We start from the raw sequence: 20,373 nt of genomic DNA on the forward strand, positions 1-20,373 counted from the left end.
TAGCACCACTCTTATTTAAACTTCCACCGAATCAGAAACATACAGGTCAAATCAGGAAGATTCTATATTGGCGGTTACGTGTCGGGTCACGAATGTCATGGCACCCATTTTCTCCCCACTAATCGGATCGGATAATTTTCGGGACCTTTTTATGGCGTTTCCGTGAATAAATCTAAATAATTGGATCAGAGAATTGGCGTGGAGAGATCACCTACCTCTGCTTCGGCAACAACAAAAAAATTCTGGTTGTCCTTTGGTCTGATTCATAGGGGCCACTTAAATCAACCGGTGGCATTAGAGATTGGCCTGATTGGTGATTTGTATGGGACACAATGTATATGTTCGGCTTGAGGTAAACCTACCGTTCGTCGCGTCGATTATAACAGGAGAAGCCGCAGCGAGAAGACAAGCGAAGAGAAGAGACGCGAAAAGCAGGTGGGGGATGATGGATTCTGACTACGGCTTACCCAGAGAACTCTCGGATCTGCAAATGCACCGTGCGCTGTACCAGCCGGAGCTTCCGCCATGCCTTCAGGTCTTGCTTCCGCATTTTAGAACTATGTTTTTTTTTGTCTTTCTTTCGCCGCCATTTTTGCTCACCTAACTTGTTTATCTGCGATCCTTGCTTGTGTTTCTGTTCGACTAGGGATCAGTACGTTTTCTCTTTGTTGTGTGTTGTTATGCGGGGAAGTGCTGGATCTCTGTCGGTGCGGTTTATTCCTAACGGATCTTGTGGGTTTTGGTTCTTTACGAGTTTGATAGTGTTGGATGAAACTTTCCTTTTAGATCTCTCCCTTCTTCGCATGCTTTACGTACCCGATACTGTTTCTTGCTTGAAACGAGTGGACATTAATCCAAGGTTTCACTTGTTTGGGTTGTTGTCGTTGGGCACGGAGCAGTCTTCGTTCGTGTTTTATTTGCCGGTCTTTATTTAGGATTTAGTTTCTTTTGCTGATAGGTTTTTCAGGACTATTAGGGAGATAAAGAAAGTATTCTTAAGAGCGTCGTTGTTCTGCGTGGGAGAAAATGTTTCTGATCTATTTAAATCTATTATGGTTATTCTCTTAGCAGTTATATATGCTAATACTTGTTCAATCACGTGACAAATGTTTGATTTTGAGAATTCATCTGTCAGATTTTAATCAAAATTAGTTGAATGAAATTGTTGGTCGCCTTGGCCTCCATGTTATGGATAGTTTTACGGAATTGAAATGATTATGTTTTTTTCCCTCTTTTGAATTCTTAAATTTTGAACCTATCAACTAGGGAGTTCTCTCATTTGAAACCTTGGATGATATATGTGGAATTGTTAGGCTGCCATTTTGCATGGATGCTTTATTGAAACATTGTAAATATTTGTAGCAAATACTCATAGTTAGTAGTTGTCTATACTACTTTTCTTCAAAATATCGTTACAGATTAAAAAAATATGACAAATGAGTATTTTGCAGATTTTGACATGTAGTGCAATCAACATCCGGTTGTGTCAGTTCATTACAATGGGTTGTCTGATCATATGCAATGAGAATCATACATTTTTTTTATCTCATGCCATCAAATGTTCAGAAATCTCATTACCCACATTGATGTTTTAGATGTAGCCCTTTTAGATTGAGTCCTATATATGCATGTAATTATCCCTATACGATATATGAAGAGAAACTATTATCTTTTAGCCAAACTTAACATAGTCTATTGGATTCAACTCATCCAGCATTCTTTTTTTTATTCAGCTGTCACAAATATAGCTCTTTTGATTGCCTGCAAATTCTGATTGTTACTATTCACATTTCATTGTAGTCTGTGAGATCTCTCTTGCATCCTCTCTGCAGGGCACTACAGTTAGAATTGAGTTTGGAGATACAACAACTGCTGCTAATCCCACTGATGCACATGTCATTAGCCAAGTATTTCCACACACATATGGGCAACCATTGGCACATTTTTTAAGGCCTACTGCCAACGTTCCAGATGCACATATCATAGTGGAGCAACCAAGTATTAGGTGCATTTCTATATATGCTCATCTTTTAAACATTGACATTCACTTAAAAAGTTAAAAGTACATGCAATTATTTTATTTCAGGCATATGGGATTATGAACCTGTCAACTTCACCACATATCCAACTACAAATTATGCACTACATGCAGGAGAATGTATCTTTGTAAAGAATTAGCAACTCAAAGAGGATAGGCCTGTATGTTCTAAAAAAATTATAAAATTTATTCTAGCCTAATCTTTTCTTAGAGGCAAGCTAATGGGGTTCAAAGGATCATGGAGATTGATGTGTGAACTGATGATTCAATCAGTTTAGAATGGTTAGAAGGGCACGACCGGAAGGAATTAGTAGGATGAAGGAAATTGGTAAATTCGGACCCAAGAATACAGAATATAGGTCAAGTAGGGAGATATTCTTACTGGGCAGCAATATATGTGCCTTTTCTGAAGCCTTATGGGCTGTGTGTTTGAACAAGGATTAGTGACTCGGTCTGCCTAACCAGTTGAATCAGTCATTGGGAATCTGTCTGCCAGTTTGTTGAGTCATATGTAGTCTGGATAGGAGAACTTATATCTAAGTATCAGATGTGATAGGGTACTTTTACTATCAACTCTCTGACAGCTTTGTGGTCAATCTGCAATTTATTGGCAAAAATGGAATTGTATGCATGCCAATTTACTGGCAGCTTTGAGGCATAAGTTTGAATTGCTAATAGCCATTTTAAAGTTGATAAATTTATTTAATTAGTTGGTTCTTCTTCATCTCTTGGGATGGACGTATCTTGGCTTTATAACTCCTTTATACAAAGCAATTTTTTGTATTGTCCTTTTCTGTTGATACCTTTGCACACTTTCCAAGTTGTCTTAATTTTTTTTTTAATGTTTCAACCATTTTGCTTTTTTTTTTGTGTGTGTTGTAGGGTTGGTATAGTATTTTGTGGGAGGCAATCCCCTGGAGGTCACAACGTCATTTGGGGTCTTTATAATGCTATCAAAACTCATAACCCTAATAGTTCATTGCTTGGGTTTGTTGGTAAGTTTATCTACTATTTATTGGATTTTCTTAAAACTATAAATTAGCTTTTCTTTAACAATATCAGGCTCAGATTATTATACACCTCAACACTTGTGGTTTAGTAGGATTTGCCGCTTAACTCTACATATAATACTTGTTGGTCAAGTATAAATGATTACTTGTCTGGTATTTTAACTATAAATTTTTTACTTGTTGTAGGGTTGGTATATAGCATTATTTACTTGGTATTTTACTTTTTTTTAATCAATTTAGTACTTATTATCCAATCCTACATGTTTCCTATGCTTTTTTCTTTGGACTTTCTACAAGTACTGCAAAGCCTTCATTTTATAAGTCCTGATCCAATGGTGCATCGCGTTAAATTGTTTATTAATAATAATAATTTAATTTCTTGAATGCTATCATAAAAGCTTGCTGCTACAATATTCTCTCTCCCTTTCCTTTATTATGTTTTCCTCTTCCCTACTTATACATTACACTAAGAAAAAGAATCTTGCCATAGTTGAAGCCTCAAAAGGCACTGTTATCTGTCCATGCAATACACTTGTTTCTGAGGTTATTTTCTGTATCCATGAATGTATTAAGTCCATGCTATTTTATTTCTTTGAAGTTATTCTGTAAATAACCTTATTGAGTATGAATATTTTTTCAGATGTTTGTTGGACCTAACCTACATCTACAAGTGGATGCTTTTCCTCACAGAAATTATTTTTCTCAATTTCTAGTTTGTATGTTTAAATCATATTTGTTTTGCTTTACTAACTTGTGTTTACTAGGTAGCTACTTGGATGATTTAAATGGTTTTATGATTGTCATGAATTGTTTTTGTATCCTGTAACCTTCTTTGATTCTCATTTCCTTGTCTGTTGCAGGAGGTACCGAAGGATTATTTGCAAAGAAAACTTTGGAAATAACTGATGATGCCCTATCAACTTATAAAAATCAAGGTTTTTGAAGGATATCTATGAATTGACAAGTTTTTCATCTCCTGCATTGGCACATCTCCTCTAACTATAATGTTTCCCTGGCTTTAGGTGGCTATGATTTACTTGGCCGGACAAAAGATCAAATAAGATCAACTGAGCAAGTCAATGCTACAATTTTGGCCTGCAAGGAATTGAAGCTAGATGGTCTCATCATTATTGGAGGTGTTGTCTAATTATGCAAAAGTACATATGTTCAGATAACCAGGATCAACTGTTGATTGCCTTCTTTTTGTTATCATTCTCTAGGAGTTACTTCCAACACAGATGCTGCTCAGCTTGCGGAGACATTTGCCGAGTTAAAATGTCCAACAAAGGTTCTGATTTTGGCTTTGTTGACTTGACAAATAACTAATATTTTTTAGTATCTGTTTGGTGATCTAAAGACTTTAACACTTTTGATGAAGATACTACTGTGTATTTGGTGAACCTTTGTGAGGAAAAGTTTGTCGTGTTAGACTACCTATGATTAAAATACATAGAAATTTTGTTGACAGGTGGTTGGGGTTCCTGTAACCTTAAATGGAGATCTAAAGAACCAATTTGTTGAAACAAATGTTGGGTTTGACACAATATGCAAGGTAATTTTTTTTGCGTGTGATTAATTATTATGTAATATTTTGTTATTTATGTTATTAGTTTCACGATACTATGCTCTTTGTAAACTATTCTAAAATGAATTGCAACTGGAACTCACATAGCCTTCTTTTTATTTTTCAAACTATATTCTCCAATTGACATTGAGCTCTCCCTTCACACTTTCCCTTCGTTGTGGTTGATATTGGTCAATGAATTTTTTTAACAAAACTTACTTTCGTCATCCTATTTACAGGTTAACTCACAACTGATTAGCAATGTATGCACAGATGCTCTCTCAGCCGAAAAGGTACTGGCTTGCTTCCTGTTGCTTAAAATTTAAGCTTTGTGATAACTTAGGTTGGTCGTTCTTGATTGTTTTTTAACATAGCACTAAAAAAATGCCAAAAAAAGAATCCAATCTAGTGTTCACTTTAGGTTCTTGATTCTTTTCAATCATAAAAACTGTATACATGCTGTTATACCCTGTTTGTAAACCCATCATTTTGTCATTTCTACTGTGCTATTCCCCTGCGATGTCCATTCCCATAAGGCGATGTGTCACTTAAATTCTGAGGAAAATTGCATTAGTGCATTAGTAACAGTGAAGGAATTAGCTTTCTATCCCTTTGGTTCCATCACTTGTTCGCTCTTATATGAATTCATCTCTTGCAATCTTGCATTCATCACTGCTCTTCCCATCTAATGTACAAATCTGTTTTCTTCAGTAGCCCTCCACAACTGGTGGTTGACACATTTGAGAATTGTTGATCCACTGTATTGATAGTGGTATCGGAACTATGGTTTGCCTAGTCCACTGAATGCTCTGGATGTGAGCCTGGATCATTCATTAATGGGGAGAGCTTCAAAATGAGAGTTGATGCTCCTTCATGCTCCACTGTGTAGGAAATGGCATGTAGAGGTTTGTTGTTGATAAGGAGATGAAACTCTTGCACATGATGAGAAGGAAGACAACAACAACGTTATGGAAAAGCACACTCAATTATAAATGATCAGTCTGTGCTATTGGATGATTGATTCATGATTTTATTAAGCAACTCAATCTCCAACAACAGCAAGACAGGTATGATTCTGGGATCCAAGAACACAAAACGTTTTTGTACCTCTAGGTTAGTGTTGATGATCACAGGCACTTTCAGGAGGCTAATATTTATGAAGGCAAACGTTGGGGTTGTAATTTTGGAGACAGAGGGCATCAGATGAGGGAAAGGTAATGGTGGCCATGTCAAGGAGGTGTTTAATAGACACTTATTGCTATTTCAGTGATTTCCTCAATGATATTGAGGTGGTGGAAGTCAAGTTGGCTGAGATCATGGCTACAGCTGGCAAGGGAGACGAAGTGGATGATCATGCAACAAAGATTGAAGTTGCAGATCTAATCATGGTGAGGAGGAAGGACTTAACCGGTAGGCCAATATCCTGGGTGATACAGAGATCATGACTGAGGATGTTGTGACGAGGAACATTGCTTAACTTCCCTATCAAATCAGCTCCGAGGAGGTCTTGTACATGACTTTCCATGCCATTGTATCTTCCCCTGTTGATGAGTCCTTGATCCCAACTTGCCTGCCTTCAACTTCTTCCTCAAATTCCTCTGCCTTGATTGCTGAAGAGAAGTGTCAAATACCCTCAAATCCTCCTACCATGGTTGTATTGGTAGCAGAATGATATTGGTTATTCTCAAAAAACATGTAACCCACTTTTACCTCAAAAAAAAGCCCCATCTAAGTAGGACCCACAAATTTATTAACAACCTATCTACTCGCAGAGAAGGGATTCTATGAGGAAAAATCTACTTCCTCTCATCTGTCCAGTTGTGTAAAAGCCATTGTGGAAGAGACTTCAAGCTCCTTTGGACCCATACATTTATGTTTGAACTGTGCTAAAGTGGATGGTTTCTGCAGAAAGGGCTTGGAAGAAGCCATCTTTGCACTGGGCAAGGATGAATTAATGGTTTAGGGAGCAGGCTGCAAGGGTAAGGGCGGTGGAGGTCGGATGGGGCGGGGGCAGATGAAAATGATAAATAGGAGGGTACATGGTTCATCCTCTATGTTGCATTGATTTGAATTGACATTAAACTGGTAACATTCCAAGCTAATATCAGTTGCTTAACTGAATTTTATCCCTTGTTCTTTTGAGCATGATTCTTTTCAATTTTTACCCTATTTGAAAGCGTGTTATTACTTGTTTAGCTTTCTTTTGTTTCTTCAACGTATTTAAGACCTGAATTACTTTTCAGTATTATTACTTTATTCGCCTGATGGGCCGCAAGGCTTCCCATGTAGCTTTAGAATGTACTCTCCAGTCACATCCCAATCTGGTCAGTTCTTATGTTTAATGACATTTATCCGTCTTTGTCAATTTTTTTTTCTCACATTTTGATGTGGATTTATTGTTTATTGATTCCAGGTCATCCTAGGGGAGGAGGTCACATCATCTAAATCTACAATTTTTGATATTACAAAACAAATATGTGATTCAGTCCAAGCCAGGGCAGAGAAGGGTAACATGAGGACTATCTCTGGATCTACTGATCTATGTATCCTTTACTGATTTACCAATCACTTCTGATACAGACAAATATCATGGCGTTGTCCTTATTCCGGAGGGGCTTGTGGAGAGTATACCAGAATTATATGCATTGCTTCAGGTAAAATAAACCCACTTTATTATACTTCCATTGCTGATCAGATTGAAGCTCAGAAACTTATTTCTGTTTTATATTATGGTCAAATTGATTAGGAAATTCATGTTCTTCATCGCCGAGGAGTGTCTGTTGATGATATTTCATCTCAACTTTCACCTTGGGCATCTGCTTTATTTGAATTCTTGCCGCCATTCATCAGGAAACAGGTCTTCTCTTGAATTGCTTGTTGTGAACAGGAATATTTTTAGATGTTTATATTTATTCCTACATTATGGTAAACATTTCCTCAAATGTTATTAGTTATTTAACAGCATCTTGCATACTGCAGTTACTTTTGCATCCAGAATCTGATGACTCTGCACAGCTTTCCCAAGTAAACATCTAACATTTTGACAGATTGAAAATATATGAAATGAGTCTTTTTCATCTCTTACACTTAATGCTTTTTCTTTCTAGATTGAGACAGAGAAACTTCTTGCACAGTTAGTTGAGACAGAAATGAACAGACGTTTGGTAAGTTCATCTCAAATTCAAGACATCCAGTTCTTAGAGAATTTTTGGTGGGCTGAGTAACGTTTTTCTTTCTATCAAGTGGTTATATTCCTGTTCTTTATTTTTTATGATGCATCTTTCATCCTCTGTGCAAACAGTTTAACTTTTTATTTATTCATTTGTTTAACAGAAAGAAGGTACCTACAAGGGAAAAAAGTTCAATGCTATCTGCCACTTTTTTGGGTATCAAGCTCGAGGATCCTTACCATCAAAATTTGATTGCGACTATGCCTTTGTAAGTCATACATGTTGCATCTCTGGTATCTTTAAGTTTCTCATCTGAGCTGAGACATCTGTCAAATTAATGCTCTTTTTAGGTTCTTGGCCATGTGTGCTATCACATATTAGCAGCTGGTTTGAATGGGTACATGGCTACCATTACAAATCTTAAAAATCCTGTGAACAAGTGGAAATGTGGTGCTGCTCCAATTACTGTAAGATCTACTACTCAATCAACTTGTTACTGAAACCAAATCCAGAACCAAACATGATCTTTGTCTATTTTCAATATTTCGACTCAAATTGTAGTTTGTACTTTGAAAAACTTTATCTATTTTCAATATTTTGACTGAAATTGTGTTACACTTTAAACAATGTTAGTTTATTCCCCAAAGTTTGTTCTACTATTATGCTTTGTTTATGGGTCTAGCTGATGATATCTGTTAGAAGAAATGCTTTGCTGCCCAAATTGATAATAAAATTTTCAAACATTGGTACACAAATTGACACCTGATTTAAGGGCTGAACTGCAATTGAAGCAAATTCTAAGTGTTAAGTTGAAATTGTCCTTTAAATAATATAGATCAACTCATTGCACGGAGTGCTTTGTTTGTTGCTAGGCAATGATGTCTGTGAAGAAACATTGGTCATGTCATCCCGGAGTCACCTCAATTGGAAAACCTGTCATCCATCCTGCCACAGTTGACTTGAAAGGAAAAGCATACGAGTACGTATATCGAATCTTGCAGATCCTTTATAGGAAATTTCTATTTTATCATTTGCTCAATAGGCATTTCTCTTCTGTTGAATGAAAATGCATCTGGCCGGTGTTAACCAGATATTCCAACAAATCTTCACTTTGTATAAAGCTAAATAATTTGTAGAATCTTCATTTTTAGAAAAATAATACAAAGTCGTTTATTTTGAATATTTGAGTTGAGGATCTCGGTGATAATTTCTTCCTCCATTTGTGAACTATACATTTACATGTTGTCTTCAATCAACCTTACCTGAATTTGTTTTCCAGGTCACTAAGAAACAATTTTTCAACGTTTCTGATGGACGATATTTATAGAAACCCAGGACCTCTCCAATTTGATGGACCTGGTGCCGATGCTAAACCTATCACATTGTGTGTTGAAGATAAAGATTACATGGGCAGGATCAAAAAGTTTCAGAAATACCTTGATGAGGTTATTTTTTTCATGTCATTTAATGAACATATTTTGTTACTTTTGCATTATGGCCATTCTATTTTATCTATCCTTTGCACTGGTATCATGAACTACTTTCCAGTAAATTATTACTGAAACTTTTCTGTTCTATTTCACTGGATTCTACCTGGTTACCTTTCGCTTAGGACTATTCTTCTGTGCAACCCATGATTCTGAGAATCAACTTTAAAATTTCCTGCTTATTTTTTATTCTATTTTTGATCATTTATAGGTAAGAAGCATTGTGAAGCCCGGCTGCTCACAGGAGGTCCTCAAAGCAGCTTTAAGCGCCATGGCTTATGTGACCGAAGCCTTGACTTTAATGTCTTCCTCTCCAAATGTGCAGAAACAACATTCAGAGCTCTTATTTTCACCATGAACTCTTCTCGAGCCTTTTCTCTTTTATCCTCCAATCAATTTTACGAACTGATGATGATATTTTATCGCCTTTGTTTTTTTTGCTTTGCTTTTCCTTTGTTTTGTGTCATCTTACATGAACCCATCTTATGCCGGGATCGCAAATAAGAAACAACCCAATTTCTTTGAATGGTGAAAATGTAGGTTTGTTGAGATACTGAGACAGTGGTAACATAGGAGTTTGGTGATTTTGTTAAAATTCCATAGTTTGATTCATAGCAAAGAATAAAAAGGTTTCTTATTGTAAGCCATATTCTATATTTCTAACGATAGAATTTTTTTTTAATTAAAATTAAAATATTATTAATTTATAGTGCTAATGAAGGAAACAAAGATTCCCGAGACTATGGTGTTGCGTTAGGATATTTAGATTGTTACTCAGTACTCTCGATCTCTAATTATCATGTATTTATAGAAAAATTTCTTTCAAATAGGGAGCGCAATTAATCAAAAGATGTTGAATTTTCAGATTGATCTTCGCGGGTGTTTTTTGATTTATTCGAAAATTTTATTGGGTTGGAAAATATAAGTGAAAGATAATAATAGGAATAATATTATGGAGGGTAGTTAAGTAATTATATATAAGATGAGATATCCTTTAGATAACAAAAATTAAGAAAGTGCTCTAAGTGGCCGGTCAATCTAGTATTTTTAAATCAATTGTTAATTAAAAAAATTATCTATAAATTAATTAAAATTAGAAGTGGATCCTAGATGTGTGAGAAATTGAGATTTTTAATGGATCGAATCCGGATCCGGATCCGGATCCCGATGAAGGATGAACGCGATTGCACTTCGGAGACCGCCATTGTTAAATTGATCCGCATCATGTCGAATCGGGTTCAGGTATCGAACCACATCGGGCGAGTTGATAGTTATAATTCCCTCCCTTCTCGTCCGTCGCTCCCTTCCTTCGCTTCCAAGTTTCCCGAAGCCAATCCAGGCGAGAGTCGTCCTCCTCGCTGCTGGCGCTCCGGCAGATACTAGGTCTCCGACTAAAAAGGCTAGGAATGCTCGGGATTGACAAATCTTGATATTTTTCGGAATCTTGACGACGGCGCCTCCTGTTTGAGGGAAATCCGGCCACGTTCCGGCTCCGAGGTAAGATTCAAGAAACCTCGACTTTTTGTCCTCTCAGTTACGTTTACTCTGGACTCAACTGTAATCCTTCCTTTGCCTCCCTTGTCTTCCTCCGCCCTTCGGAATGAAAGAATCATGGACAAAGATGCGTCAACGATTATTTTTATTTTCTTTTGATGATGATCTAGTGTTCTCAGCTCAGATCCGGATCCGGATTGAACGATTTTTACTGGAAATATATTCCTTTTCGTAATCTCTCGAAGGGGTTAGGGTATTAAGATCTATTGCTTATTGCAACACTCATGAAACAAATTTAATAATCAAAGATCAAAATATAATCCACAATCGTTTGTCCTCTCGATTTTGTTTACTCTGAACTCAACTGTAGTGCACCTTGAAGCTAGTAAATATCAATTGATAGTGGTTGCTAAAATTTGAGATTATACCACTGTAACTAGCACTTTACAGCTAAATATCTTAAACAAAATCTTTATTTATTAAATCTTGATTTAATATGAATTCTTTAGCGCGTATGGTTGAAAAATTTATAGTTACTTGAATTCCTTTGCTGACATGTAACTTGTGTTTCTTTAGCAGTAAGTATTGCTTGACAAGGATTTTAATTCAGTAAATTCCTTTTTGTCTTCAGATTTGCAATAAGGCAACTTTATTGTTTCAAAAGCATGTGTTGTTAGCTTAGTGTTCAATGAATTACGTGACTGTTTTAGCAGACGGGTATCCTGTTGGGGCTACAAGAACTCAAGAAGCTACAATGAACAATAAACCTTTGGTCAGACTAAACTGATTTTCATTATGTTACTTTCTTGAATTACACATATAGGTCTGTGTGATAATCACTGCCGCCCAGTTTGGACATCTTGACAAAGACAACTGAGGGGGCGTTTGGTTTAGAGAAATAGGAGTGGGAAATGAGAATGAGAATCATTGATTGCCATTGTTAATGTTTGGATTATAAGAATAGGAATACAAATAAGGGAATGAATCCTTGAAATTGGATAATAACTTATTTCCATGTACCTCCCCTTCAATGAGCTATTACCCTATTTTCATCAATCAAAATATTCCCTTATTCCAAAAATACCCTTGACCTAAAACTAAAATTTTCTCTCTTAATATCAAATATCAAAATATATTTATTTATTTTTTCTTTCATATCACTTCTCTCTCCTTGTTCTCTGTCATCATATTTTCTTTGTCATCATTTTATCACCTACTTTCTCTCTCCTAAATCTCTCCTATCACACTCTCTTTCATCTTTTTTTCTCATTACACTTTCTCTCTCCTTAATCTCTTCCATCGCACTCTCTTCCTTCTTTTTTTCTCATCATACTTTCTCTCTCCTCAATTTCTCCTATCACACTCTCTTTTCTCTTTTTTTCTCATCACACTTTCGCTCTTATCACATTTTCTCTCTCCTCAATCTCTCTTGTTACACTCCCTCTCTTTTTTCCTCAACACTTTCTCTCTCATCATACTTTATCCCTTATCATACTTTCTCTCTCCTCAATCTCTCCCATCACACTCACTGTTCTCTTTTTTTCTCATCATACTTTCTTTCTCATCATACTTTCTCTCTCACCATACTTTCTCTCTCCTCAATCTCTCTTATCACACTCTCTCTCTCCTCATTTTTTTCTCATTACATTTTCTCTTTCTTGATCCTTTTCCATCATACTTTCTCTCACATTATATTTTCTCTCCCATCTTCTCTCATTATGCTCTCTCCTATCACACTCTCTTTTCTCATTTTCTCTCATTACACTTTCTCTCTCTTCATTCTTTTTCATCATATTTTCTCTCTCATCATACTTTCTCTCTCATCATTCTCTTTCATCATATTTTTCTCTCACATCTAATTTTTTCTCTTATTTTCTTTTAAGGATAAAAAAGGAAATTTTGATTTATTCCGATAGAAAATATGCAACTAACCAAACATTGCTTTTAAGAGTGATATCCATGCTCATACCCATTCGCATTTCACAATACAATGATTCTCATTCCGATTCCTACTCCTAGGAAAGAACCAAACACCCCCTGAGTTTGTTAAGATGATGATGAAGATTTTGTTATGATTTGGAAAGTGAATGTTTTTGATAGATATTAATAGCCCTTCCAAGTGCATCGTTCATCAGATCGTTCTTTTAACCAACCCTAATATTTTATGTTTTGGAATAAGTTTGACTTTTGCTTCTAAGTTGCTGTTAATATGCTCAACATATTAGCACACGAGTTTTGCTGAATACTGGTCATTGATGATATGTTAGTTGAAGATACTTGCTTGTCAGATATATGCTACATAAACACATTAAGTTATGGGTAAGTGATAACAAAGTTTAAGAAATATGAAATGACGAACATCTCAGAAAACTTAAGGCACAAGGCAATGTGCATCTAGTGGTGGAATAAGTAAACAAATTTAAATAAACAAAAGTACTAGTTGACATATTGTATGATTTCAATCTGGGAGTTATGGACTAGATAAATTGGAGAAAGAAGGTTTCAGAGAAGAATTAATAAAAAAAATATTGAATAGATATTAGTCACTTCCTTTTTCAATGAGACTAAATCTGTTATCTCTCACATTTCGATAAGGTAAGCATTGGAGTTTGGACAATAGGTGATCTTATATCGTCTTGTCCATATATCAAGCATTGCCTTTGAATTTAGACAATAGTAGAATATTTTGTTTTATAAAATAACATAAACCAGATTGTGGATCAATGCTTTTCGCGCTCTTGATCTTTCGAAAATGTGACTGCAGCCACTTTCTTATGCACAATTCATACAACCACAATAGCTCAGTCTTCTTGGGTAGCCTCAGTTCATCTTGTGGCTTGCTGCATGTTATGAGGCTCATGCCCATTTGACAACATGATAACAAAATTTCATTCATCAAATGAAGTACAGCCTGCATGGCACACCTAGATCCTTGACTTGGACAAGCCCTTTTTTCCTGATGTATTTATGTGCTTCAGGGCTGGTAAATTATTATTCAATAAAGATGATGATGGAGAGTGGTGAAATTGAGAGTGCAGATGATGAAATGCCTTCACTCGGTCGACGGCAGTATAGACCTGTCGTTTCTCATGAAGGATCTGCTGTCCAGATACAGTCCATGGAGTCGAGATCTCTCCCAGAGATACCTTTGAAGTGAGTTCCTCATTTAGCAATAATTATTCTTTTCGTTAATTCTCTTCCTCATTTTAGAATGGCTGGCTTCACTTTCTACTTTATTGATATTAGTTAAAATGGTAAACTTCAACAAGAAACTTGCATGATTTTGATGAACACAATTTAGTTTAAAGTATTTTTGATGTAATTTCTTTTCACAACATGGTATATGGTACACTATGTTGTATGTCTGTATGGCAGCATCAGGAATTGTGGTTCTATCCATTTCATTGGGATAGTGTTGGTGCATGTTAGCTGTGTGTATTATCCTTCATTTAAACCTGCCAACAACTGTAAGTTAGATCACATTATGATTTCAATTCAGATTCCAAGTCTTAAATAATTAGAGTTCCACAAATGGTTTAAAGTGTGTGCAAATAAGCATACAAGGACAAGATGCGCTGTTATTTGAGGGGTTTGATGCACCTGTAATATAGTTAGCATTGTTTATTTATCATTCCATCCAAGTACCGGATTGACCATACCTTTTTCTGCTAATAGTGGCCAGTATTATGTAGAATATGTGAGCATGTGAAACTGGTATCAGTTTGATATATTGACAATATGTATCAAGTGCCTTTATGCAATGCCACTTTGTATCTGATCAGTATTGAACCTTTCATGGTGTATACACATATCTACTAATATTTATGGCCCAAGGATTATTTCTATAGAGGAATGGTGATTGATGAACTGGGTTGTAGTTCTGCCCTAATATTTCAGCACTTTTGTACTTAGTATCCTCGAAGAACTCTTCTTTTAGGAATATATAGACAAATGAGAGTGAACTTAACCTTTGTGATTTGGATTTTATTTTGCCAACTGCAGTGTATGCTTTTTCACTCTCCACTTAAGCTTCTAACTTGTTGGGTGCAATTGAATTTCAGGTGAGCTTACTCACCTTAACCATTGGTTAAGGTTAACGTGTGATTCTTTTTTTCCTTCTAGGTTAAGAATATTCTTAGCTGAAAATGGCGTCCCTTTGAAATGTCTTGGCTTGAATCATAACTAATGTCTGCAAGCCATATTTATTATTAAATTATGATGTTATCATTAGCTAGGCTTAGGTTGCCATCCATGATCCATCTGAAAGGATATTATTTAATTTCATAACGCTTAAGTCAAGAATTCATTGGGAGTTACTAAATTTTTTTGGTTTGGGTTCAACCATGTATTGTTCTTATGAGTTCCCATTTTACCTGGATCAAAGTGAGATATTTTAGTGTCATTAGGGTAATTCCTTACATGCCCATGATGTTGTTGCGACCTTTTGATTTTTCTCCTTTGAATCACTTCTCCTATATTTGCATGCTGGTTTATTCAGTATAGTGTTTTCAATAAATTTTGGTGCTATTCATAATATCGATTTTCAGAAGCAACTTATCTACAATTATTGTATCTTCAGTTTTCCTGTGTATATGGCAAGCATAAGTTTTCTGTTGATCTTGTGGGGGTTGATTGATGAAAAACATACATTTTATATACATTGTAGGCCAATTAGGACAGCATCACATACAGAGAATGTTCCAAATACATTGGAGGGGCCCTCCCATGGTCCTGATGTGCCTAACAACTTCCCAAGGGAATCAAAGTTGGAACTATTTGGTTTTGATTCTCTTGTTAATATATTGGGACTCAAAAGGTATGTGAGAAAATTGACATTTTTTCCCCATCATTTTTGACACTCAAAAAAGTACCAAATTGGTGTTTTCTGTATATTACAATTGCATGTGTATGTTTGATATGTTGGTTTAACCAGAGTCTAAATTTCAGTTCACTGCTAATATCAAACCTTTTGAACTGATATGTGTTGGTCTGTATGGTATTTTAAAATTGACCAATACACATTTTACACTTTGGATCAGCAATTAAATACCTTGATGTTTATTTTCTTCAATTTTTAATTGATTAAGTCATTACAGTATGACAGGGGAACATGTTCCAACACCCACCAGCCCGAGAGATGGTGATGAAGTATCTGTTGTTCTTGGGAGCCCAAAGGTGCTTCAGCCAGAATTTTGGTTATAGTTGCTCTGCACTTGCTTTCATTTAGCTAGAAAAGTTGTAAGCATAATTTTTAAGTACTGGTAGATTTAGGTATTCAAACATAGTATATCTTGCTCTACATGAAGTAAATCTTAGTATGACAACATGAATTCAACCCTTTCCCATATGGCTTTGAAAGAAAGCAACAGATCTTCTTTCACTTTAACCCCTAAGTATGAAATCAGCCATAGAGAATGTTCTAACATTTCCAGAAATATCGACTATCTATGTCAATCTCATACCATCAAATATTTCTCCATGTGTGAAGAGCAAGGAACTGAGCTGCCAAATATTTGTAGGGTGAAGAGAACACATCTTCTAGAGCTTTCAGGAAGATGGAATTCTAGAACCTCAGTAGAATTATTTGAAGATGAATGTGATTTTTGTTGATGATATATAATGCTTTTAAGCTTGTTTGTAATGCAGAAATTATGACTACATGTTGTATCCTAATGCTTTGATTGGATGTTCGTAATTTTTGATGCAAAGGTTAGCTGCTTTGAATTTATATTAAATGGTGTATCCTAATACTTGGTTGGATATTCGTAAGTTTTGATGCAAATGTTAGCTTCTCCCCCATTTGCTGACATCATATATTTAAGCCTCCTTTGGATGCTTCTTCTTGAATCAGTCTAGTCCCATCTTCTCCATGTCTTCCATTTCCATTGCATTGGTTGCTGATGTGGCTGGAAAGTACTTGGCATCATTACCCTTTCAGATAAGGTGCTTATCCTCAAGCACCAAATTGTTCAAGTTTTTAGGGTTCAGTTTTATACCCAATAACTTTTTTTCAGTGTCATCAAATTGATTTGAAATATAAATAAATCATAGGATAGACTAGGCCTATTCCACTCCACTAGGAGAGGTCAGAGCATTTTTCCCTCTTTTTAAGCTAGATGTAGCTCCTATTTTTAAATCATACTTGTAAGTGGATAGAGGCGACGACTACACATGCAAGATGTAGCATGACTAAATAAAATGGTTATGTGTTTTGTTGGAGGTATTCACAAAAGTCTAGGGTGTAATAATGTGATGATATATGAATGTCACTGTCATAATGTTGACTTGCTCGATTGTTAGTGAAGGGGAGGCGACAATGATGGTGGCAGTAGAAAGGGCAGGGAATGAAATCTCGAGCCGTGCTGCCCGAGACAGACGATTTTTACCGTTTCGACATCGGACTAGCATCGACACAGCACACGCAACAATTTTGCGTGCGTCATCGCGTGCGTCATGCGCACGCAACAGAAGGAAGAAGGAATCAGGATGTAGACTTATCCGAAAGGAAGCATCAGCGAAAGATTAGGGTTTAGGGCAAGGTGAGGTGGTGGCGGCAGGCAAGTGGGAGATATGGATTTGCGATGAGAGAAAGAGTTGAATTTTATTAACTTGTTAAATTATATATAGAATTTCTAATTAATTATTATATAAATTATAATTATATATTTTATAAATTAAAAATTAATTACATAAACTATTAATTAATTAATATAATGATAATATATAATTTTATTATTTTTATTTAAAATATAAAAATAAAGTAAAAAATAATATATAGATTTATATTTTAAAATAATTTTAAAATTAAATTTTAAATTACTTTTATAAATTAAAAATAGATTAAAATTTTATAAAAATGTTTAAAATAATTTTAAAATTTATAAATAATTTTTAAAAAATTAATTGTTAAAAAATTTTAAAATATATAATTATTTCAAATAAATTTGATTTTAGAATGCAATATATATATATATATATATATATATATATATATATATATATATATATAAACTATATATTATTATATACAACCAGATCCAAGTTGGCCACATTTAGCCCCTCCATTGTTCACACCGTCCAATGTATTCACATCTATGTGGGGGAATGTTGACGGCAATGTGCAGTGCCATGCATAAGTTGTCTTTTGTCCTGTATTAAACCTTTAGCTTGCCTTGAAGTTTTTTTGTTACACATGTAACACATCAGTTGGAAGGGGAGCCTCGGCGCAACGGTAAAGTTGTTGCCATGTGACCAAAAGGTCACGGGTTTGAATCCTGGAAACAGCCTTTTGCAAAAAGCAGGGTAAGGCTGCGTACAATAGATCCTTCCCTGGGACCCCGTATGAAGGGAGCTTCGTGCACCGGGCTGTCCTTTTTATGTAACACATCAGTTGGAATAGAACGGTGTTTGCAAGTTGTCTCTTGAGAGAAATTTCTTTTGAAGTTTTTCTTTCATGCTTTTTTCCTCTTTAATTTTTCAAGCTTTCAAACACCTTTTTATCTTTATCATGACACCGATATCACCTGTAAGCCTTTTGCTTTGTTATTTTGGTCGTAGTACCTCATTATTCTGTTTTCCCTACTAATAATTCTACTATTCTAGTGAAGACGATCCATTTGGTAGTTTAGTGATATCCTGTTGATTACTTTATAGGTGCAGTGCCTTGCTAAAAACAAAAGTAATATATTATAGTAGTCTGAGAAATCTGTGCACCTAACTGTTTTCTGTTTCTTCATTGTGGTCTCTTTGTCTATATCTTGTCATTTCAAATCAGGCGATTGTTAGCTATAGATGATTATAACTATATTGCTCTTTAAAATATTGGTGGTTCTTAATTTTTCTTTTTGTAGGTTGTTGGCCCTAAGTCAGGGACTTTGATGGGTGTTTTTGTTCCTTGCTTGCAGAATATATTGGGAATCATATACTATATCCGTTTTTCCTGGTAAAGTTTATCATAAATTGTATCATACTATCTTTTCAATGAGAAAATTTACTGGATAAATAATCAATATTGTAACACAATAGCTACATTACTTGCATCTAACTAGCGAATCCAAGAATCACAAGAATTAAATACAGCTGATTCAGTGACTGACCAAAAATTATTAGCAGATGATCAATCTTAACATATTTTTAAGAATAGATTAGACTTGCCTATTCATAGAATGTGGATGATTATCTTCATCAGTGCTCCCATTGCAAAAATAAGCTCTGATTTTCAAGGGACATGAGGCAAACAATTGATAGCTAACTTTTATATTAGGATATTGGTATATAAAAAGCACTAAGTGGCGTTCAACATCTATTTCTCCAGTTTGAAGTCAAACATGCACATGAGCCCTGTTTAGAATAGTCAACAAGTACTATTTTGATCCAAATCCCAACACCTACATCCACATTTCATTCACATGTTATTTAAGCTGTATGTGAACATACACAATCATAGTTTTAGTGTGTTCTGTGCCATAATCTCTGTTGCCCTTCTTTTTCTCCCTGTTTCCTTCTTCCTCATCCCAAATCATCATTTCTCTGTCCCATCACTCTCCCTCTTCCTGATCTGCCTGCACAGACCTTGGTCTGCGGTGGATGCCTAAACCTCATCTTTTATACGGATATAAGTATCTGTACTGGGATTCTGAGTTCGCACAGCACATGATCTATCACGTTTTGTCCGGTATTGACCTTCTCATTTTGATAATGTAAGGTGGAGTTCATTGCTACTGTTTCATTGGTAATACTCTCAGACCTAGCACTTGTTAAATGCATATTTAATGCATCACTTGGATTTTTTTTCCAAAGATGCGGAAATCAGCATAATCAAAACAACAACATTAGTCAGTCGAACAGATGAGTGTCTTTTAATAGATATATATTTGATGTTGAGCTTGGTGAACAACTTAATGAAATTTCTATGCTCTTGATACATCAATCGATTTGAAAATATCATGTTCACACAAGTGGTGGTAGTATATTACTTGCTCTGATGTCGTTTTACTATTGTTTAATTATTCCTGCTCAAATATGACCGAAATTTCCCACATTGTTTAATGGCTATTTTTTGGGTTTTTAGTCTTCATACATTTGTTCTCAGTTTCATTTAAACTTATTGAGATGACAATCTTTGGTTTATAGGATTGTGGGAATGGCTGGCATTGGTGAGGGTCTTTTATTGGTTGCGTTTTGTGGATGTTGCACTTTCTTAACATCAATATCACTGAGTGCAATTGCGACAAATGGGGCAATGAAAGTAAGCATTTCTTTTCTTATTTCATGGGTTTCGTTGGTTGACAAACTTACATTTGCAGGACAGTAAGCATTTTTGGGACATTGACCAATAAGCTTTTTTTTTTTAAAAAGGATTGACATTCTTCAATATGCATGAAATTACTAAGTGGAAAAGGACTAAAGCTTTAAAACCAAGTCAAATGAGTCTTAGTAGTTGATCTTGGTTGAGGAAAACTGATTTTTTTTATTGAGCCTTAGTTATTATGAAGTGTGAAACTCAATCTAAACATGACTCATGACTGAATATGCTATATCGTGTCTTAGATGTTCTGTTGGTTCATTTTGGGTTCCTTTCTTTGATTTATAACTATGATAATTTTTGTTT

At 35.3% G+C, this 20,373-nt stretch overlaps 2 protein-coding genes across 3 annotated transcripts in view; both read left to right on the forward strand.

The window, feature by feature from the left end:
• The first annotated feature begins 213 nt into the window (after nucleotides 1–213).
• LOC121996238 (pyrophosphate--fructose 6-phosphate 1-phosphotransferase subunit alpha-like) lies at nucleotides 214–9,864 on the forward strand. The gene is made up of 19 exons (XM_042550132.1): nucleotides 214–535; nucleotides 1,833–2,005; nucleotides 2,921–3,033; nucleotides 3,909–3,983; nucleotides 4,071–4,184; nucleotides 4,269–4,336; nucleotides 4,517–4,600; nucleotides 4,852–4,905; nucleotides 6,856–6,936; nucleotides 7,026–7,119; nucleotides 7,193–7,266; nucleotides 7,359–7,469; nucleotides 7,592–7,636; nucleotides 7,720–7,776; nucleotides 7,946–8,050; nucleotides 8,133–8,249; nucleotides 8,655–8,761; nucleotides 9,062–9,227; nucleotides 9,481–9,864. Exons 1-19 carry the CDS (start codon nucleotides 323–325, stop codon nucleotides 9,625–9,627), a joined length of 1,998 nt encoding a protein of 665 aa, XP_042406066.1. The 5' UTR covers nucleotides 214–322; the 3' UTR covers nucleotides 9,628–9,864.
• Nucleotides 9,865–10,536: 672 nt separating this feature from the next.
• Nucleotides 10,537–20,373, forward strand: part of LOC121996239 (cation-chloride cotransporter 1-like) — a 36,353-nt gene continuing 26,516 nt past the window's right edge. The window contains exons 1-6 of one of the 2 annotated variants that reach the window (XM_042550133.1): nucleotides 10,537–10,766; nucleotides 13,742–13,916; nucleotides 15,430–15,579; nucleotides 15,860–15,938; nucleotides 18,614–18,705; nucleotides 19,896–20,010. In XM_042550133.1, the coding sequence (XP_042406067.1) occupies nucleotides 13,768–13,916; nucleotides 15,430–15,579; nucleotides 15,860–15,938; nucleotides 18,614–18,705; nucleotides 19,896–20,010 (585 nt within the window). In that variant the 5' untranslated portion in view covers nucleotides 10,537–10,766; nucleotides 13,742–13,767. Of the gene's footprint in view, nucleotides 10,767–13,741; nucleotides 13,917–15,429; nucleotides 15,580–15,859; nucleotides 15,939–18,613; nucleotides 18,706–19,895; nucleotides 20,011–20,373 lie in introns of those variants that run through there. The other variant, XM_042550134.1, reaches the window with a different exon arrangement.

The sequence above is a fragment of the Zingiber officinale genome, chromosome 6A, assembly GCF_018446385.1.
Source record: "Zingiber officinale cultivar Zhangliang chromosome 6A, Zo_v1.1, whole genome shotgun sequence".
NCBI classification, from domain to species: domain Eukaryota; kingdom Viridiplantae; phylum Streptophyta; class Magnoliopsida; order Zingiberales; family Zingiberaceae; genus Zingiber; species Zingiber officinale.

Coding starts and splice junctions, on each gene's coding strand:
- LOC121996238 (XM_042550132.1), top strand. CDS start 323: ATGGGACACAATGTATATGTTCGGCTTGAGGTAAACCTACCGTTCGTC. Junction 3,984..4,070: donor ATCAACTTATAAAAATCAAG/GTTTTTGAAGGA, acceptor CCCTGGCTTTAG/GTGGCTATGATTTACTTGGC. Junction 8,762..9,061: donor TTGAAAGGAAAAGCATACGA/GTACGTATATCG, acceptor TTTGTTTTCCAG/GTCACTAAGAAACAATTTTT.